The 22,345-nt window shown below is 34.7% G+C and overlaps 1 protein-coding gene across 1 annotated transcript in view; it reads left to right on the forward strand.

The window, feature by feature from the left end:
- The window catches only part of LOC107014286 (callose synthase 10), a 58,220-nt gene that overhangs the window by 1,260 nt on the left and 34,615 nt on the right, over positions 1-22,345 (forward strand). The window contains exons 2-20 of the mRNA XM_015214136.2: positions 4,086-4,183; positions 7,537-7,700; positions 8,494-8,617; positions 8,707-8,817; positions 9,703-9,828; positions 10,512-10,601; positions 12,011-12,108; positions 12,184-12,301; positions 14,169-14,297; positions 15,244-15,320; positions 15,436-15,517; positions 16,266-16,358; positions 16,480-16,582; positions 16,684-16,807; positions 16,889-17,072; positions 17,151-17,203; positions 20,527-20,587; positions 20,714-20,795; positions 21,310-21,359. Of these exons, the coding sequence (XP_015069622.1) occupies positions 4,086-4,183; positions 7,537-7,700; positions 8,494-8,617; positions 8,707-8,817; positions 9,703-9,828; positions 10,512-10,601; positions 12,011-12,108; positions 12,184-12,301; positions 14,169-14,297; positions 15,244-15,320; positions 15,436-15,517; positions 16,266-16,358; positions 16,480-16,582; positions 16,684-16,807; positions 16,889-17,072; positions 17,151-17,203; positions 20,527-20,587; positions 20,714-20,795; positions 21,310-21,359 (1,967 nt within the window). The remainder of the gene's footprint in view (positions 1-4,085; positions 4,184-7,536; positions 7,701-8,493; positions 8,618-8,706; positions 8,818-9,702; positions 9,829-10,511; positions 10,602-12,010; positions 12,109-12,183; positions 12,302-14,168; positions 14,298-15,243; positions 15,321-15,435; positions 15,518-16,265; positions 16,359-16,479; positions 16,583-16,683; positions 16,808-16,888; positions 17,073-17,150; positions 17,204-20,526; positions 20,588-20,713; positions 20,796-21,309; positions 21,360-22,345) is intronic.

A 22,345-nucleotide genomic window follows, 5' to 3' on the forward strand; every position in this document is an offset into this window, starting at 1 on the left:
TAGGACTTAACTTGCAAATATTGTTTTGATGTAATGATTCCAGTGAAGTTATTCTTTGAAACTCAATTTTGTGTTTATTTTACAATTTTTGCAAATCATACATGGAATAAAGTTGATGCTTGGATGCAATTCTTCAAAATTTGTAACATAACTTATACGCCACAATTTGATAGGAATGAACATTAATTATCAAAAGTTTTCTCGCTTCACCACATTCCTGCCAAATAACGTCTTATCAGAATTTTAAGATATTTCTTCTTCTTCTTCTTCTTTTTTTTTTTTGAAAATGACCCGTCACAACTTATAAAAGGACTTCCCAAGCACATAAAGCTTTAAAAATATAAAGAGAATAGAAGGGATTCTCGGTTTTCTAAAGGGGAAGAAGTGTGTAGTTTGAGTGGGTTAGGTAATAAAGTTTTAGTAAAGTTGGGTTGGATTGTGAATTATAAACTAAAAGAATTTTTTTTTCTCCAAAAAAAGGGTCCAATGGTCAAAATTTCACTAAAATGTAGCCTTAAAACATAAACTGTCAAAATTTTATGATGTTTTTGTTAACCAAGTTGTTAGGGCCATCCAACGTGGTTTATCATCCTTACGGGATTCCTCCCACCTCCACCAACAATATGTATTAAGTAACTTTTTTTTTTGAAAAAAGGCAACTTGTATTATGAACCAAAGGAATACTCAAAAAAGTATTCCAGTTATACTTACAACAAAATTATAGTGAAAGAAGTGTGCCTACTAAGCTTCATAAATAATCTAAAATACTAGGAATATCCTCTTCTTCTTGAGGATATTGGTGTTACACCCAAAAAAAGAAGAAGAAAGGACTAGACAGTTCATCTTCAGTTTTTGCAGAGAGCAACTCTTGTTTTCGAAACATCTCTGGTTCCTTTCCATCCATATAGTTCACCAAATGCAGGTTGTGACAATCTTCTGTCTCTCCCTGTGTCCCGACTGATTCCTATCTTTATTCCAGCTAGTTAGAGCCTCTTTTGATGCTCCTTGGCATAGTCCAGCTTATGCATCTTAAATTGATGAAAACTTGTCATAACTTCACAGTCTCTCTACAATGTAGAAAGAGATGATTTATCGCCTACTAAGGCTAGGATAGATGGGTAGAAATTACTTAGTGTTTTTGTCTTAACTGGGACCTAATGATTCTCAACCTACTTCATTGAACACTAGGAGACACACTTGGGTGCTACATTAAAAAGTAATATTTCGAGTGGAAGTTGAAGTACCTAGCAAAATTGGTGTCCAAACATTTTTTTTAATGACCGTGGTGTATGGGTTAACTTTTGCGCACCTTGACTAATCCACGAGATACCTGCCACCTCCTACCAACATGTACTAGTTATTTCTATCTACCAAGGCTAGGATAGATGAGAAGAATCACCTAGTTTTTTTTTTCCACTTAGTTTTGAACTTGAGACCTCAGAGTTCTCAATCACTTCATTGGCCACTGGTGTTCAAACATTGTTTTTTTTTCAAATAAATAATAGGCATAACAGGTAAGCATGCCTTTTAACTTGACCTCAACTAACATCTATGCCCTCCAATTTTGGATATGCACAAGTAGGCATTGAAAATTGTATAAAGTTGATCAAGTAGACACACACTAAGTTGCTCTGACTCTCCAAAAATGAGCCACACCCATGTCATATCCTTTAAAAATACACTATTTTTGGAGGATTCGACAAGCACCCATCGACATTTTGGAAGAGTCCGAGCAACATAGCACAAACGTCCCTTGTGGTTCCTATGTGGTGTTCCACGCGAATTGCTACATAAGACGCATGTGTCTACTTCTTCAATTACAAGTTTAAGTGCCTATTTGTGTATATTTAAAGTTGGAGAGCATATATGCTAGTTGAGGTCAAGTTAAACGGTATGTTTAGGTCTAAATAATATTTGCAAATACTATGCATGTTGAATTGGTACATTAGTTTAAAATGAAATCGACCTTAATTTAAAAAAATAGTTACGAATGATTTGTGTAGGCAACTCGGGACCTCAGTTTGGATTCAGGCATAGTCAATTATTTGATATATAAATGATATGATGGGCAAATGTTTATCGGATTGAGTGTTATGTGTTTAACTTAGGGTACTATTACAACAAGTTAGCAATGCCTCAGTTCCAAAGAAGTTGGGGTTGGCCACTTGAATCCCCATGTCTTCATTTAAGTGATTTTGATATCCTTATCATATTGAAATAAAATAAAGTGAAAAAACAAATCATCTATATTTTACTTTAAAAGCATGAAGATTCTTAGAAATGTTGATTGGACTTTTTCCCCTTTAGTAAAACACTGTTATAGTGACAAAGTTGTCATTTACTATGTCTAGTGATTACTATATTTTTTTTCGTTGAGAAAATCGAAATTGCCATATATACAATTGACTTTTATTTAATTAATTAGGTTTAGTGTTCTTTTAGTTTTTCTTTGTTTAGGAGTTTAACTGTCGAGTTGTTTTCTTAGTTGATGTGTTGGTTATGTTATAAAATTTAGGATTCCCTTATTTATCGCTAATACTTATGTTGTCTTTCCTCATTGTTTAGTTTTAGAATTTGCTTTAGGTATCTAGAATATAAATCAAGAAAGCTTAGAATAAAGAGGAGATGCACTATTATAAAAGAAGCCACAATTCTACATTGTTTATCATAAATATCAACACATAGGTGAATTTTATTGTGATCCGAGGTAAGATTATGTAATAGTAGATTGATATTTGTGCTTTTTTTTTTTAAAAAAATAATTGCATTGTCTTGTTATACATTAAGAAAGTCACGTTCTAAACTCATTTTAGGTTTAGAAGTCTTTTTTATTATTTAATAGAACTTAGGAAAAAACACGAAATTATTAGCGAATTATGTGTTGAGTTTTTTAATCCTTTTAAAATAGAGTTCACATTGAAGGAAATTATAATTTAATTATTTTCGTTGTATTTTAAAAAATCAAAATCAATTATAGTGTTGTTATACAATAGGAAAAGCGCAAAATCCCTTTGCAAAAAACTGTTCAAACTTCTTTATCTCAAATATAAATCAAAATTAGGGTCCTTCCATGAATGACGATAATTGGTTTTTAATCACAATTAATAAAAGGGTGTGCTTGAAAAGCTTGGTATAATTATTAGGAGACATAACTAACAATATTTTACTTATATGATTTGTAATAATATTTAAATTGTAGCTTGTAGTGATTTTATAATTCAATATTGCCATATGATATCTACTTAAAATTTTATTAATTAGCAACGGTCTTATGAGACACGAAAGAAGAGGCTATTGAGTGATCTTCTTTGGAGTTAAATGTATTTGTTGTTCGAGTATATGTTACTTATCAGTATTTTATTTTAGAATTTTATTCTATCAATGCACACATTATATATCTTTGTAAGACATGCTTTCTTCTCCTTTATTGGTCTAGATAAATTTGATTAATTAAATGGAGTCACATCTATTTACTGGTATTTCTATGTTACATAAGTAATTTTTTGTAGTGTATTCAATTTGTAATTGGCGCAATGCACACGTGCAACACGCACACATATACTATTATATATAAACGTTTAGGTGTGTATAAATAACAACAACTACAACAATATTAATATTAGAAGTTCTCTAATAAGTCTAAGACCTATCCTCAACTATTAGATATCAATTATATCGATCTTTTTCTTTCGTTGTACCCTATCTTTAGCTAAGTCTTCGTTGATACCAAACATAATGTTTGAAAATCCCGGGATCCAATTTTAGCTTTATTATCAGTAGTTGTTTGTGTCTCCTTTTTGTAAGATGTTGTAACAGGTTTTATGTGCTTTCAATAAATGATAATCATCTAGAGAGCTACCCCCAATTTCTGGATCTTTACTTTGTTCGTGAATAAACTTTAGAAAATTTCAAATTTTTGATGCATTCCTGGTTGCTTTTACATACTTATGCACTGGATTTATTCTTTTGTTGGGTGAGCATAAATTTTTGTGGTAATTCATCTGGGCTTCTAATGCTTATCTTAATTTTAAAATTTCTTTTGGTTCTAGTTGTGATCTTTTTTCTGAGATTGTTATTTGCTGAAGTATGTGAGCAGGCATATTCAATGGCACAAAATTTGGATCCGAACAGCGATGGTCGAGGTGTTCTTCAATTTAAAACTGGATTAATGTCCGTCATTAAGGTATTTTTCAAGTTGGAAATGCTAATTATGGACCATTTTAATTTAAGGCACTTAGCTAAAATGCCGCATAGTTGAAGAAAGTTATTCATTTGTGCCATGTGGTAGTGATTGTGTTTATACTCTACACTACAATTCCACAAAATCTATGAAATGATCAACCATGTATAATTTTCAATTTCTTTTTTTTGGATAGATTAAAATATCAGTAGTAAATATAGAAAAGAAAGATAAACAATGAACCTTCTACAGCATGACGATTAAAGCTGAACCTTCTGCAGCAAAATATTCTGATTGAAAAAGTGAGATCGAAGAAACTCTTGGATTGATAACTAACTAAAATACCTCTGATATATGGGAGTTCCCTTATTTATAAAATCTTACTTGATCAAAAAAACGAGATTGAGGAAATTCTCAGATTGATTACTAGCTAGATACCAATAATGATTCCAGTATCACCTCTGAAAACTTGATTTTCATAACTGAGATTCATTCCTTTTAGTAGATCGGTCAAGTAAGATTCACGAAACAGTCAATGAAGGAGGCATGCTTCTTCACGTGGTTAGCTACTAGAGGGGTGATTTTGATGATACAGAATATTAAAAAGTATAAGAGGCTAGTGAGGACGTGGATCATATATTTTTACATTGTAAATTAGCCACAAGGTTATGGGAGGATATGTTTTCATGACTTGGGGTCACTTGGGTAATGCCAAGATATGTGAGGGAGTTGATGCTCAACTGAAATAGTGGAGCTAGGAGAAGAAGGCATAAAGTATGAAAATTGAAATGTTACTCCCCTTGCTCTAATTTGGGTCATTTGGAAAGAGAGAAATTGGAGAGCTTTTGAAATGGTGGAGATAAGCTTGGCTCAACTGTGAAGTAGTAATCTTCGATCCCTTATCTTCTTTTGATGCACTCGTGTAGTTCTTGTTTGTATAGAGAAGTGGGTGTTACTACACTCAAATCACACTTTCAAGAAGGCCATCTGGTGCTCGTCCACCAGTTTGCCCATGACAGACTTCAGCCTTTCAGTTAAAAGTTGTGAGATGATCTTTATAGTCTCTCCTATTAAGCTTATTGGTCTGAAGTCTTTTAATTCTTTGGCATCTGTCTTCTTCCAATACATTAGTACTTAGAAAGAAGAAGTAGTTCAGAATCTAAATTTGAAATTACAGACCAGCTTGAAAAAAGTGCCTCAACAACAAAGGATATTTTTTCTTGTAAGGAACAAAGAAAATGATAAGAAGGTTTTGAACTTGGAGAACTAAAGTGAGAAGAAAAGGTTGAAGGAAAAAAGATAATGAGGAAGAAAATAGTGCAGGATAAAGGATAAGTCTCCTACTGATAGTTTCCCAAGTTCTTTTTTTGATGAAGAGCTTTCCAAGCTCGTTTTTCCTTTAAAATATGCTTGTCCATCCCATTTTCCTTAAAAAAGACATCCTTTAAGTAGCCTAGTCGTTAGTATAGAAGACGGAGACATCTCATGTTCAAGTTTCAGTGGATGCAAAAAAAGCACTAGGTAATTTTTTTCATCTCTCCAAGCCTTGGCAGATAGATTTATCCATTACCTGTGCTAGTTGGATGTTACAAGTACCCAGTAAAACTAGTGCATGAAAGTAGGTTAGGACTCCACAATTATTAAAAAAACAACATCTCTCAAGTGTTCTTAGATTCTAATTTAAAGATCCGTCCTAGTGGCAATTATGAACTTTCACAACAACTGGGCATTAAGGTGTGAGAAGCTCGTTGTAGGGATGGCAAGAGAGTGACAGTTTTGTCGAAAGGATTCTCCACCTGCCACCTTGAGGTTGGGTTTTGGGTCACCAAAAAAGTGATCTTGGAAAAATCACTAATGATCTGGGCAGGGGATATGGGAATGAGTTCTACCATATCAAAAAATAGTGGTTACTCAGAGTCACCTGCCAGTGCCTAGGTACCCAAGACCAGAGCCTAGGTGTTGTAATTTTCAGAACCTCAGAAACCCAAGTGTGTGGACATGTGGTCAATGAAGTGGGTTTGAGCCACTTAAAACATTCAATTTGGTATATCCTTTATATTTTATATTTCTATTTCTATTTGTTTATACAGTATTAAAAGCAAGAACTCCAACAATAATAAGCAACGAATTATAGGGGATGGAGGAGAAGGTATATTTAAGAAGTCTAATTAAGAGGAAGGGGGGAGCAAGAGTCAAAAGGCATGGTGGAGGATAATTCCACGTGGACAGTATGGAAAGAAAGAAATAGTAGAAATTTTGAAGATAGGTCCAATTCAATTCAGAAGGTTAGATGGGATTGTATTGCATCCTTTTATTTTTGGTGTAAAGAGGAAGGTTTAGAGGTTACAAAACAGATTGTAGAATTATTAGGACCCTTGTAAGTATCTTTTCATTTTTTTCTCTCTTCTTTTGCTCCCCTCTGTTTGCAGGTCACCAGCATCTCCTTAATGCTGAAGAATACACCATTACCTTTTTAAAAAGAAGAAAAAAAAAATAAAAAAAATAAAGAGATTTTAAGAGTGACATTTTTATTTTTATCACAATTGATTTTAAAAGGAGAAAAAACATAAATGCAATTAGTAATTTGAGGCCATAGAGAACTGCCTTATCACCTTATTTATACCCAAGTTTTATATTATAAAATAGATATAAAAGTTTTGGGAAATTGATTTCACAACTTTCAGTCTGCACATAGTTGTAATCATAAGAAAATTTATATCCATTATTCATAGAAACTTAGACTTTAACATTTCATTTAAAATTGGTTACTTAAATTATTGGTTTATTAATATTGACATTATTTTAAAACATAGTGTATAACATTATTTGTATTCACGTGCATCAAAACTAACATATATATATGTGTGTGTGTGTGTGTGTGTGTATATATATATATATATATATATATATATGAAAAAAGTTAATAACCTGCTATAGCAGGTTAATGTTATCTGATGTAGCAAAATAGTGTAAAAGTGATACACTGGCAGTGTGTCAACCTTAAACTCGCCTCCACTATGCCATTATGAATCGCACATAGTATTTTTTTTCTGAAAAGGTAAGTAAGTTATATATCCAAAAGAGGAAAACTTAGCACTAAGTTGGTGCAGAAGCCGTATATATTTGGAACCCCTCTATTGGAACAAAAAGAAGGCTTCCTACTGTGGAAGTCTTACCCTTGTAAAGATTCTATGCAATTTATCATGGTATTTTCATCCTTTACATTCCGCATATTACACCAAAAAGCCAAAAAGTTCCTACCTATTCTTATATGTTTAGCAGTAAGCAGTTAACCCTTCAGCATGTCCTGTATCCTTTGAGTGTCATGAAGTTTGATTGGAATTCAATATGTGCAGCAAAAACTTGCCAAAAAGGAAGGGGCTCGGATAGACCGTAATCGTGACATCGAACGCTTATGGGAATTTTATCAGCAATACAAAAGGCGGCACAAAGTGGATGATATTCAAAGAGAGGAGCAAAAATGGCGTGAATCTGGAGCAGTTAGTGCTAATATAGGAGAGTATGTTTCTGTTACTCTTGTATCTGAGTGTTACTTTGCATACTTCGTATTCGTCTTTGGTGTATTTTGCAGTAAGGAGTGATTGGTTTGCTGATTCAGTTGCTCAAGATTGTTCTTGTCTGAGTGTTGGAATTGATCTTCTTTTTAAAATTAAAACGAGAGTTGTAAGAATCTTGTCAAACTTTTCATGATAATGATGTGAATTTAAGGCTTGAAATGTCTGATATTGAAACATTTGATTGCAGCATTACGCATCATAAGAGGGATTTTCTATCAGTCATCAGGAATCTGTTTTTAATCGTTGTAGTATGCACTACTAAATATCCAAAGAGAAAATAGTAAATATGTCATTAGATCTTGTCAGCTTAAATTGTCGTTATAGCCTTGAAGATATTCTGTAGTTTCATGTGACATTCTGCAGCATTCAAACTGAGACACTTGTCATTGTTTGCCTCGGTCCTTTCAGTGGATTGCTTAATGTTTAGGAATCATAGTAAAAAGTGGCTTGATCTGCTGTGGCATCTTTTCTGTCCATCTTCTATTTGCTGCAGTGCTTTGAGACAGATGTCTCTCATTAAGTGACTGAAGCTTTCTTCCAGTTGGCTAGCATATTCATTTTCAGCATATAATCTGTATCATGAACAAAATTGCGACAGTATTGAATTTTTATTGTTGAATAGTCTTTTTATTATCCCAGAAGTTGAGGGTGGAACTTAGATTTTCTGTTGATCCTTGCTTGCTGTTTTTGTAAACAAAAAAGCTTCACCCATTATTTTTCTTTTATTCTTTCTAGGTTGGGACTAAGATTTTTTGAAATGAGAAAGGTATTCGCTACCTTGAGGGCTGTGGTTGAAGTGATGGAGTATCTGAGCAAAGATGCAGCTCCTGATGGTGTGGGAAGGCTTATAACGGAGGAGGTAATATTTCCTTTCATTTCTTTGTATTTCCGTGTGTGTATAGTCCGGGACTAGTTCCCTACTTATGAATTCTTTCATGGTTTGGTCAGTTGAGAAGGATCAAGAAATCTGATGCTACTCTATCAGGGGAACTTGCACCATACAATATTGTTCCTCTAGAGGCACCATCATTGACCAATGCTATTGGTTTCTTTCCAGAGGTAAGAATGTTGATTTCTACCTTTTATTGTATGACCACTCTGCAGTAAGATTTCCCATTCTGCTTTTGTCATTGGTACCACATAAACATCTTCTTACTCCTTGCGTTCCAATTTGTTTGATTCTTTACCTTACACAACATTATCCTCCATCATAGCCAAAATGCAAAATATTTTACCTTGATGTGCTATCTACTCCACTTTTGCTCGCTTCAACTATAATTTGAAGCATATATCTAGGTAGCTCGTATACCCATTTGGAACTTTCTTAGTTTCTATGCTGTTCATACCAGAAAAGGGTTGTGTTATGTAGGTACTTGCATACAAATATATTCAGGCAGACTAGGTATTTATTTATTTATGCCTATTTGTTCGTCAAATTTATCGATCTTCTAACCATTTCCCCTTTTATCACTTCATCTTTAGCTCTTAAGTTCTGTTCTTCTGAATTGTGGCCTTATTTTTTATTTGGTTGTATGACCTGATTTTATTCCTGTCTCTCTTCATTGAAGGTTCCTTACAACAGGTTTGTGAACACCAGTGCTTTTTTCCATTCTTAATACCTATTTAATGTTAGAAGAATGCTGGCTTGAGTGCCTGACACTACTGAAGCTGATAAGGACAAACTGCATGTTATGCTTGTCACCTGTATCTTTGACGTTCTGCTTAATTTTAATTAGTTTCTGAACTTGAGGATTGAGTGTTAGCTTTCCTATTATTTTGGGACTACATTTCTTTGCTGCAGTTGGAGGTTCATCTATTCTTCAATATGTCCATATGCTTGGCTGCATTTGAAGAATAATCTATTCTTCAATATTTCTACAGATCCGTTATATACATTCATGTACTGTGTCATAGAGAAATAATTGTACTGGGAAACATATGCAGGTTCAGGGTGCCATATCAGCAGTTAAGTACACTGAGCAGTTCCCTCAGCTACCCGCTGGTTTTGATATTCCTGGACAGCGGCATATGGATATGTTTGATCTTTTAGAATATGCCTTTGGCTTTCAGGTTGGTGTTTAATATCATTTTGAGATGCCTCAGTTCTAATTTTCTATGTAAGACACTCAAAATGAAATTGTGAGCTTCACTTTACCAAATTTAGTATTTGCTATTTGATTAGTGATCTTCTGTTATTGGCTATTAAAAAAATGTCTCATGTATCCTGCCTTCCAAAGTACATTGTAGGGCATGTATAAATATGAGGCATTACTTTCGTTCTCTAACTAAACCAAATACTGTCATATTGCATAATTCCCTGTTGTAACGTTGCAAAATTTCTTTCATCAGATAATTATTGGCAAGTAGTCCAATTCTAAGATATTTGTACTAGTGGAATGCTTGAGCAGAGCTTTGACTGTCACGAGAACTTCTTTAGCTATAAAATAGTGTTCTTATGGGAAAAGTTGGTGATTTCTATTCCATGGAGGCCTCGTGGTTTTGAGTTGGCTTGTTGCTCCTTTGGCACAATATTCTTGCTAAACCAGTCTCACTGGAACTGCATAGGATTGTATTTTGTATACCTCGTTATGCAAGTTGCAGATGGAAGTGACCAACTATAGGATAGCCAAAGCCAATTATGTAAATTTGACCTTTAGCTCTAGTGGTTTCATGTCCTATACCATTAGTTCTAACCTGTTACTATGTTGAATTGTGTCACTATTCTTGCTGATCTGGGTTTTTCTTATATGCAGAAAGACAATGTAAGGAACCAGCGCGAGAATGTCATCCTCATTGTTGCAAATGCCCAGTCACGACTTGGGATACCTGTTGAGGCAGATCCAGTGAGTTATTAATAGTGCTTGAGTTTTCATTTTTTCTTTTGAGTAATATAAGTCTTCAGTTTATTGAAGGGGTAAAAGCCCCCTGTTACAACTTATAATTTTATATACAAATAAGAGTTACATGCAAATGTTTAGGAGATTTGCTCTCTAGTGGGGTGGTGAATTTGGTAACACTGTTAAAATTAAAATACTTGGGGGTCTTTTGGTAGAATATATTAGTAAAAATAATGCATGCATTAACTCTGTGTATTAGTAATACATTGTTTGGTGCATTTTTTCATTTTATGTATAACTAATGCATTAGTTATACTCTATTATTTATTAAGGTGTGTATTAGTATTACTAATACCATGAATTTCTAGGTATTACTAATACACTCTATTTAGCATTATTCTTATACACTCTACCAGCATTATTCTTTATTTCTCGACTAGATATCCCATAGTTGATTGATAAGCAAGAAGGCGAAGTCAGTCATTTTCAATATATTACTTTTAACTTTTTTCCCTTTTTCATCATGTCTTGCTTATTAATATTGATAATTCCTTGGATATCTATTATATTTTCAACCATCTAACCACAATTATAAAGCTGTCTTAGCTTGCTTTTGGACATGGTGATTTAAAATCATGACTTCATATAGCGATTTGGGATCATGTTCGGATGTCTTGTTTATGAATCATGGTTTGCTCATTTGGTAAGATCGTGTAAGAATTGGCGATATTTGATAGTTTTCACAACTTGTAAGTAAAAAAATATAACTTAAGAAATCCAAATTGCATGTCCAAACAACACCTCAACTTCATATCAATTGATTTGGTATCATGATTTCAAATTATGGTTTCATATGTATGTCCAAACGGACCCTTAAACTATTTTTCTAGTTATGTTTGAACAAGCATATGGGACATCGTTTTTATGATGACTGAGATGATGTCACATGGTAGAATTGTCATATGAACTTCGAGTGGATACATTTGAACATATTCCCGTTTCAAATGTATCTAGAAGAATTGCTGTGTCACAGCCTTGTGATGAGTGACCGTCGTCATTAACTCCTTACTAGTTTCTCTTTTCAGCTTTATACGCGTCAATCATCTGGATTACGTTCACATCTTGCCTACCTTAAATATTTCAATAATTATTGTGAGCGTGTTGGTTGAAAGAGTTTTGGAGAGGTTCCGATAAAGGTCTACTTACGAGTCAAAGTTCATTCTGATGGTGGGCTGCAGTATCTTCTGTACAAGCCTTTTTTTTAACCTTGAAGACTCAATAGGAACCTTAAGCTGATACTCTCAAATGGTCAATGTAGTTGAAAGTGGAACTACAGTTTATATACCAAATTGTATGCGTCCCTCATTTACAGGGATAAGGTTAACACTCCAAATTATGTGCTTTTTCTCTGACAGAAAATAGATGAGAAGGTTATCACAGAGGTGTTTCTGAAGGTCTTGGATAATTACATCAAGTGGTGTAGATACTTACGCATTCGGCTTGTGTGGAATAAGTTAGTTACTGCTACTTTTTTATATACAGTGCTTATGTAATTCACTATTTATTCTCATTTCTATCACCTCAACAGATTAGAAGCCATTAACAGGGACAGAAAGCTTTTTCTTGTTTCACTCTACTTCTGCATATGGGGTGAAGCTGCAAATGTCCGTTTCCTTCCTGAATGCATCTGCTATATATTCCACCATGTAAGTTAGCCTATTTCTTTTGCTATTTGATTAGGGTTTGAACTGGAGCTATTTGCTGTCTGATATGCTGTTTTGTGTGAGAAAGTTGCCCTGCTTGAAATTTCGTGGCCGTCTTTTCTAGTGGTGGTTTGCTAAATAGATTATTGATATACTCAGTCCGAGCATAAATTCGTGAAAGCAAAGATAATATATACACTTTCCAAAATTAAAGTACTCAAGTATTACATTGTACATAGGTTGACTCAAATATCATAATACTTGTTAAGATGTAAATTTCTGATATTCTATTACTATGTGTAGTAGCTGAAAGGTGCGGTTTGAAAACCATGTAAATCATGTTTAGTTGATGAACTATTTGAGTTAGCTGAACCTATGATTTGTAACTTAGACTGTTCCAATGAACCTGAAGCATGAGACGCTTATGGTCTCTTCAAAATAATACCATAATGTGAATGCTGCCAGTCATTGTAAGACATAGGCTCTGGTATGACACTTGATAGCTGGAGTGACTATACTATCTATCCTGTTTGGAACTTAAATGTTATGTAGTATTCATTGTTAAGATCCTAAACTTTTTCCAGCGTTCCTTGGTTGAGCTAGGATTTAATTTCTTTTGGCATTCATGACAGTCAATAAGATGCTGCTGAGATCTGTCCTTTATTTTCCCACTTCTATTCTGCACTTCTCTTGAGACACTTGTTGGATGTCCATTTCAACTGTGTCGTGCTGTTGCAATTCTTTTTGTTTGTAGTAAAGTGTCTAAATCACCACCTACTATATATTCAATAATCCTTAAGGCAGTTGACTGGGGGTTTCTCTTCCTTTCTCTGTTTGTTTTCTTGTGTTCCTGTTGATAATATCTGGCTAATGTTTTTTCTCCCCAGACTTCTAAACCCTCTTTCTTGGTTCTCTCTCTCCTTTCCTGCGGAAAATAGATATCTTCTCATTTCTCCAAGACTTAAGCAGCTTGTGTTTATTTGGAAGTCAACTGATATCCTCCTATCTTGAAGTGTATTCCTTCAACACCTCTTGGCTCTGTTTGTACTTCTCATAAGTGAGTCTGCTTCTCTTAGTTGGTTGGTCTGCCTCTCTTCGCACTGGGATAGTAGTTCTTCTGAATGCCAAAGATCTTTTATCACATTTTTGAACCAAAATCTGTGCCTCTCAGTGTTCTATTTGATTGTATTTATCACTTCATCAAAATATGCTAAGAAAAGGAATTCCTTAGATTTTTTGATAACAAGTGGTAAATACATTAAGATATTGCTCATATTTATTTCAAGCCTATTCAAGTTGTTTGCACTTATTGATTATGCAAGACGCACATCTTCATTTTCTATGTGCCATTTACATGATAACACGCTTCACATAGCCAAAGTGTTTATATGCTCCTTCCACTTCAAAGTACTTGCCCTCATACTTTAGTTACCTAATTGTCATAAGTTCATAGCATTTGTACTCTCACTTAGTGAACTGGCTTGACTGACTGTGGAAAATGTCATGAGTCTAGTTTTCTTGTGTACTAATGGGCAGTCTTGGCGAACACGAGTGGAAATATGTTGTTGAGTGCATTGTCGTAGGATAGTTTATTCTGACTCAAAAATATTATTGACCTTACTGCTTTTGTCATTGTGGTGTCAGTTTGAAATCGTTTAAGATAAATTTTAAGATAAGATTATAATAAGGATGTTATAGTGTTCTTTTTCTTTTCGTGAAGCATCGTTCAGCACTAGTTATCTCTCCTTCTACATAACAAGTGAACTCCAAATCGGGGCTACAGGAAATATTTTATATTTGTCTTGATGATTCACATGTTTTCCTTTTTTCTGTTTTTGGTTGAGAAAACCTGTAAGTTTGAATTATGCAGATGGCTAGAGAATTAGATGCAATTTTGGATCATGGAGAAGCCAGGCCAGCCCCCTGTTGTTTGGGCGAGGATCAGTCTGTGTCTTTTTTGGAAAAAATTATTCGTCCGATATATGATACAATAGTATCGGTGAGACCATTTATCACATTTTATCCCGTTACTCCATTTTCTTTAGTTCACTTCTGTACTTACAACTACTGTTTGAGTTATGAATAATACTTGATAAGAACTGTTATTGTGAGCCATGAAGATGAGATGATCTTGGCTTGCTTGCACAATCAAAATTGGAGCGCTATAAACTGAAAGAATTTGGTGAAGTTTGAATAACTTAGCTATGCCATGAATGGTAGTATGTAGCCTGTGGCAGGAGAATGCTTGTGTGTTCAATTACTTGCCATATTATGTTTCCATTTCCCTCGTTAAAAAATATAAAAAGTATTCTGCAATATCATCAAGGATCTCAATGCAAATGAATGATGTTTGCCTTTTAATTTCTGACTTTTGTATGGTACCCTTTGGTCTGTGCTTTTATGGTGCAACCGTGGCAAATAATAACATAATATATATATTTTAGACCGAACTTCAACTCCCCACGAGACTCTTGCTCGTCATATCCAATATCAACCATATTAAGGATTATTATCTGATGCTACGTTACTGTATTGTAACCTCAGTGGTCTATCTTTTTGCGTTGTCAAACCTTTTGGTTTGTGGATAGTGGCAATTGTAGCCACATTCCTGTTATGGCTGTAAATCTTGTTCAGAAGGGTGTGGTGAATCCTTGTTAGGCAGTACGTGATGTTTTACTAGTAGTTTTCGTGTATGTGCAGCTTATTGAATTTGCATCTTCTCAAAATATTTGAAGTGTCATTTGATATCTTTTTGGCAAATTGGTAGTGGAATGTGTTAGTTTGTTCTGCAATGGTGTTTCTCTTTATAAAATGTTTAGAATGCTATCTTGATGTCTTGTAATATTTCGTTAAATTTTATGCCTGTTCTGGGAGTGTTGTGCACTTTTCTTTAACCTATTTACCAATTTTTATTCTTTCTGGCTGTTTTTTTTTTAAATCTGCAGGAAGCTGCAAGAAACAATAATGGTAAAGCTGCACACTCAAAGTGGCGGAATTATGATGATTTTAATGAATATTTCTGGTACATTTCTTCTTAATGTGCAAATTTGAATTTAGCCTGTACATTCCTTAATGTGCAAAATGAGTTTATCCCCATGGAATTGGATCTCATTCTTTGTTACTGATGCTTTATACAGGTCACCTGCTTGCTTTGAGTTGGGTTGGCCTTTTAATAAGGAATCCTCATTCTTGCGGAAGCCTGCTAAGAAAGGCAAAAGGGTTGGTTTTGCTGTGTACTAAATTTGTCTTGACTTATGAGTTGGTTATTAGATGCTATATATACAATATCTAGAGTAGACATATCTTTTTCCTCCTTCCGATGAAGTGTTACATAGTCTTCTGGTTTGTGTCTCTATGGGTATTTTTCTATTTTTTCATTTTGTGTCTTGAATTGGCTGCTGTTTGTATCACTAATGACTAGAATATGAAGCGTGACAACATTACTGTGTAATCAGGTAATAAAGACACGATGGACTGTCTCACATCATAAAATGTCTCTTTGGGTTTTTTTTTCTTAAATGACAAACTGAAACATTCTATTTGATACTCTAGATTTGTTACATATATAATGATTTCGACTTAGTTTTCTGGGCATGGTGAGGAAAGTTGTTTCTTAAATCTTCCTACCTATTTCTTGATTATGAATTGTGTTAAGACTGCTTTTGGCTCATCACTGAATTTAATGAAGTCTAGGGTGAGTCCTCAAAGGTCTTTCTGGGGGCATGAACATTTGGGTTTGAGGAATCTGGTTTTAGTTTGTCACATTTTCCAAGAGATTAACTAATGTTTCTCGTGCCGTTCCTGTGCTTGTTTTTTACTGTGCCTTTGAATCAATTTGACCTGCATTATGTTTGTTTAGTTTATTCCACATTATATATCCCCATTCCTCAATATTAACTGTACTATGCTGTTCTCATTTTTCTTAGTTTTAATTTTGTCCTCTTTTGTCCTTCCTTTGAACTGGCAGACTGGAAAAAGCACGTTTGTTGAGCATCGGACTTTCCTTCACCTGTACAGAAGTTTTCATCGTTTGTGGATCTTTTTGGTTGTCATGTTCCAGGTTATCTTCGTTCTTCTCATGTTGCTTATCCACCAAGTCTTTTTTTTTTTTTTTTGGCTTATCCACTAAGTTTGGTCTACAACATAAAAGGTTTTTATGGTCTTTTTCCTCTGCTATTCAGGCATTAACAATCATAGCCTTCAGCAATGCGAAAATCAATCTGGACACTTTTAAGAAACTGCTTAGTGTTGGCCCTACATTTGCTGTTATGAATTTCATAGAGAGTGAGTGGGCAGTTGCGCTATTGCTCTTATTTATATTTTTTAGTCTTTTCTTTTCTTTTGCTTTCTTTCTTGTTTACTGTGTCATCTCGCTGCTTCTTTAGGTTTCTTGGATGTAATTCTCATGTTTGGGGCCTACAGTACTGCAAGAGGCATGGCTATATCAAGGATTGTTATCAGGTTTATCTGGACCGCTGTGAGCTCAGCATTTGTAATATATGTCTATCTGTAAGTATTTTTCTTCTAGGAGTTACTTTTCTTCTTGTATTTTCTCATCAAAGATTGCTATCTGATGTAATCACAATACAGGAAACTTCTACAAGAAAGGAATACAAACAAAGACCCTTTTTATTTCCGCCTTTATATCCTGGTTCTGGGTGTTTATACTGGCATACGAGTAGTTTTTGCGCTCCTGACAAAGCTACCTGCCTGTCACAAACTATCAGAAATGTCTGATCAATCTTTTTTCCAATTTTTTAAGTGGATCTATCAGGTATTCTTCTATATTTTATCTGACTTTTTTCCCACTAAGCTTCTCTTAATTTGTTTGACATTTTGATTATATTTCCAGGAGAGATACTTTGTTGGCCGTGGTCTTGTTGAGAAAACAACTGATTATTTACGGTATGTTCTTTGTTCTTTTAACATTTCAGTTTTTTGATTGTGTAACCGTAGTCTTGATTCTCGTTTAATACGAGTGGAATATTTTTTTAAATGGATGATTTCATTCATGGTTTATTTACTTCTTTAGCCATTCGTACACAGCAAGAAACCACAAGTATTATAACACACTGGAGATGTGAATTTGTTGCGCTGATTCTGGTTATTGTTGTAGTTACAATTCCCAATCCTTTCTGTAATCTGTGTCTCAGGTTCAATTAACTACTTAATAACAATCTTAAGTTACTTGGGACTCGGGTGTGGATGTACGAGGCAGGTGCAAATTTGTGTTATGAAAAGGCAAAAGCGCAAAAAAGTTCTAAAGGCTATTGGGACTTTAAGCACAAAGATACAACAACAATAACATATCAGTGTCCTTCTCAAAAAACAACAATAACATATCAGTGTCATCCCACAAGTGCGGTTTAGGGAGAGGGTATCATGTAAGCAAACCTTACCCATACTTTGAACGAATAGCAAATGCATGGACATTGAAATCGAATTTTTTTTTACGATTAAGTGAAATTTCAATTGTTAGAATAGCCTCTTTAGAAAACGCTCATTGGGTAGGAAAAATATGAAAATATGTTAGCCTTGATGACGACAATTAAGTGCACATGAATTGAGTCGAAGTGCTCAAAATGTTTTGAGCCTCGCTTCAGGCTTAAACGCGCCTTTGAAAGCACTATCTATAGGTCATATCCTTCATGATTTAAATTTTAAGATTCGAGCGGTACTGATCTAGGTATGATTATGAGTTTAGGGATTTGACTAAAAATATTTCAAATATCTTAGAGTTAAAAAGATGCTTAAATTATGGTGAATCAAAAGAAAGAAGAAAGAAACTGCCCCTAGTTAAAGTCATTTGCTACATGCAGATGACACTACTGTTTTTTGTTAACCTTGGGAGGACCAAATAAGATTCTTTTTTTAAAAAAAGAGGACCAAATCCTCGGGTTTGAAAGTGAATCGGGGGAAAGCAATTTATTTCCAATCAAGGAGGTGACAAACATTTTGAATCTGGCAGATATTTTGGGGGCAAAGTGGAGAATATGCCAACAGTTTACTTAGGTATGCCTTTGGGAAATGAACACAAGAGCATACAAATTTGGGATGACATTGTGGAGAAAACAGAAAGGAGATTAGTAAGATGGAAGGCTCAATATTTGTTTATGGGAGGCAGACACACTCTTATCAATTCAGTGCTAGACTCTGTTCCTACTTATGTCATGTCACTATTTCCATTACCCCCCAAAGCTCTGAAGAAGCTGGACAAATTAAGGAGGGACTTCCTTTGGCATGGATGCAAAGAAATTGAAGGTTATAACCTAGTCAAATGGGAGATAACCTTGAAAAGCAAAGACAAAGGAGGTATGGGACTGAGTATTAGAGATCTAAGGAAACAAAACAATAGTCTTTTGATGAAGTGGTTATGGAGGTAAAATGAAGAGGGGCAAGCTTTATGGAAGGATGTCATCAGATCCAAGTATGGTAAGTACAATCGTTGGTGCAGTAATTTTACTGTTGATGCCTATGGGGTGGGGTCTGGAGAACTATCAGAAACTTATGGCAAAAACGTGAATCTAATACGTACATTGAAGTGGGAGATGGCAGATGCCTGGAGCAAACAGATTCCTCTGAAAGAATCCTTTCCAGATCTGTTCTTACTATGTAGTAATCCTGATGCAAATATCAATTAATGTTGGACAGCACAAGGGTGGGATCTAATCTTAAGAAGCTTTTTGAATGGCTGGGAAGTGGAGAGAGTGGCCAAATTGCTAGAGCATTAGAAAAATTCCCACGCATCACCAATGCTCCTGATTCTTTGAGATGGAAACATAGTAAAAATGGGGCTTTCACGGTTAACAGAGCATACAAAATAGGAAGTCCACAGCAAAGCAACTCTAAGCAGAGTTTGTGGAGAAAGTTATGGAGAACCTTAGCACCAACTAATAAAATGCTTTACATGGTTGGTTGCTAGAAGTGCTTGCCTGACACACGAAGTGCTGAGGAGAAAAGGAAAGATTATAGTATGTTGGTGTTCATTATGCGGGAACGCAGCAGAGACCAACCAACATCTATTCTTGCATTGCAACTTTACAACACAAATTTGGGCCATTTTCCTTGGTCTCACAAAAACAAACTGGACCATGCCCGAGCATACAACAGATTTGTTGAGTTGTTGGATAAGAAGAGGGGGGAGCAAGAGTCAAAAGGCATGGTGGAGGACGATTCCACATGGACAGTATGGAAAGAAAGAAATAGTAGAAATTTTGAAGATAGGTCCAATTCAATTCAGAAGGTTAGATGGGATTGTATTGCATCCTTTTATTTTTGGTGTAAAGAGGAAGGTTTAGAGGTAACAAAACAGATTGTAGAATTATTAGGACCCTTATAAGTATTTTTTTTCCCTCTTCTTTTGTTCCCCTCTGTTTGCAGGTTACCAGCATCTCCTTAATGCTGAAGAATACACCATTACCATTTTCAAAAAAAAAAGAAAAAAGAAACTGCCCCTAGATTCTCCTTCATCTTTATAAGAATCCTAGAATGTCTACAATAGTCACAACATCATCCACGTGTTATATGGTTTTTGTTATGGTCCCCGGTTATGGATCTAGTTATGCGATGGTGGAAGATAAAATCTGAAGTTCTCTTTTTTCTACCTATGGTGTTGGTTCATTAAGAAAGAACCTGCGATCTCATGAGTTTGAAGTATCAAAAACATGTCTATTTTTCTGCTTGTCTTTCCATTGAATTAAAATAACTTGAGTACGACATTGGTGGATTAACCACCACCTATAATAACAAGGAAATAACTTCCTACTATAACTGAATGAGAAAGTGGAGGAATAACCTCCTTACTGCAATAACTACTACAAACTACTACAGAGAAAAACAATGCTACAGGAAATACCTTTTACAGAGGACTTAGAGAGAAAACTAAAAAAAATAAATTATAGTTGCTGATTAATCAACTTTCTGATTAAATTTTAGATGCATAAAACTATTGGTAGACTAAAAGGGCGCTAACATTTTCTCATTATTGAATAGTCTAGATTTTTAGCCATTCCTAGTTGCTTATGTATATTCATGTATTGGAGCTAGTGGAATCTGTTTTTATTACTTTTGTAACCCTTCATCTTCTTGATGCTTACTTCGTAAAAAAAGGTTGCGCGTCCATTTGATTTTTATTGTTAATTATTTGCATTGTCACTCATTCACTCCTGGAGTGCTAATTATGGCTTGTTCTCATATGTTTGAGGTCTTCATGTATTTAAATGCTGCAGATATTCTCTCTATTGGTTGGTGATATTTGCTTGCAAGTTCACCTTTGCTTACTTTCTTCAGGCAAGTGATGATGGTTTTTAGCTTTTAAATTATCACTTCTTTATCTTTTGTTTTTGAAGTTCTTATGGTGCAACTTAGTTTCACTTTTTTTAGTAGATGATTTGTTGGCTATATTAACAATTGCAGATCAAACCGCTAGTTGGACCTTCTAAGCTCATATACGGAATGCCTTCCCTGCAGTACTCCTGGCATGATTTTATATCAAAGAGTAAGTTGACTTTTTTTTTGTGTCCGTGTGATCCAATATTAACTCCATTTAGGATTGCTTCAGTTCTGGTGACATACTTTAAAGGTATATTCTGGTTTTACAGTAAATTAATAACATTTGAACCAATGATTACACTGTCTTCCAGCAGTGAGGGAATGAATAACTGGTGTGGAAGTAAACTTGAGATTTTCCAGCTACTCTAAAATGTTCATTATCTTGGGACAAATTCATCCTCCTCTGTCCAGATCTGTAATTAATCATTGAATGCTTTTACTTTGCATGTTAGTAATAGCTTAAGTTTTGTGCATTAATCTGGACATTGAATGAGGAAGCCCAACTTTTTATTCTGCCCGTCTAACCTCCTTATTTTTGGCTCAAATTTTTACATACTTGTTGGTTTTAACGATAGTTGTTAAATATCTAGTGTTCTCCTTTATCCAAGAGAAAATGCCAACATGTTTTTTGTCAAGATGGGAAATAGGTCTCTGATGTATGTTTGTGTTTATTTTGGCAGACAACAATAATATTTTGACAATTGTTAGCCTGTGGGCTCCTGTTGTAGCTGTAAGTGTTCATTATTGATTTTTATAACGTACTATCTCTATTTTGGATATTTCTTTCTGAACATTTTAAGCTTATTTTAACAATATACCAATATATTCCCACAAGTGAGGTTTGGGGAGGGTGGGGTGTACATGGACCTTACCCCTACTTTTATGGGGTAAAGAGATTGTTTCCAAAAGATCCTTGGGTGAAAATTGTTTTTCCAAAAAAAAGTTTGACATAAATGCATGAGTAAAATGCTATGATGAAAATATTGAAGAAAGAGAAGTATTGACAGTATAAATATTGAAGATAACAAAAATTAAGGAAACACCAGTGCTATAAGATTGAAGCATAAGATAATGCTAGAATAGTTGTATTAGTATTATATGGGAGCACATAGATGCTCCAGACTAGAAACTTACTCTACCATTGTGAAAAGAGGAAACATAACTTCCTACTAACAGTCTACCCTAATCCTCGACCTCTATGCCCACCTATTTAGGGTTATGTCGTCAGTGAGCTGATGATGAATCATGTCTTGTGCAATCACCTCTGTCTAATGTTTCCTCGGTATATCTCTACCTCTCCTCAAACCTATCACCGCAACCCCTGACACCTTTTCATTGGGCATCTGTTCTCCTATTTTACATGCCCGAATCCTCTCAACCTTGCTTCCTGAATCTGGTCACTACTACGGCTACTCCTACCCTTTCTCATATATCTTCATTCCTAATCTTGTCTCTTGTAGTCTTCGTGAACATTTATTTAAGCATCATCATTTCTTGTACCTTTATCTTTTGTGCATGCAAGTTCTTGATTGACAAACTCTCCATCTCATACAACATAGTCGATCTAACAACCACTCTATAGATTTATCTTTAAGTCTTGGTGACATGTTCTTGTCACATAGGACATTGGATGCTAGCCTCTATTTTATTCAATCGATTCCAATACGATGTGCTACATCCTTGTTGATCTTCTATTTCTTTGGATTATAGACCCAA

Source organism: Solanum pennellii, chromosome 3 (genome assembly GCF_001406875.1).
Source record: "Solanum pennellii chromosome 3, SPENNV200".
NCBI classification, from domain to species: Eukaryota; Viridiplantae; Streptophyta; class Magnoliopsida; order Solanales; family Solanaceae; genus Solanum; species Solanum pennellii.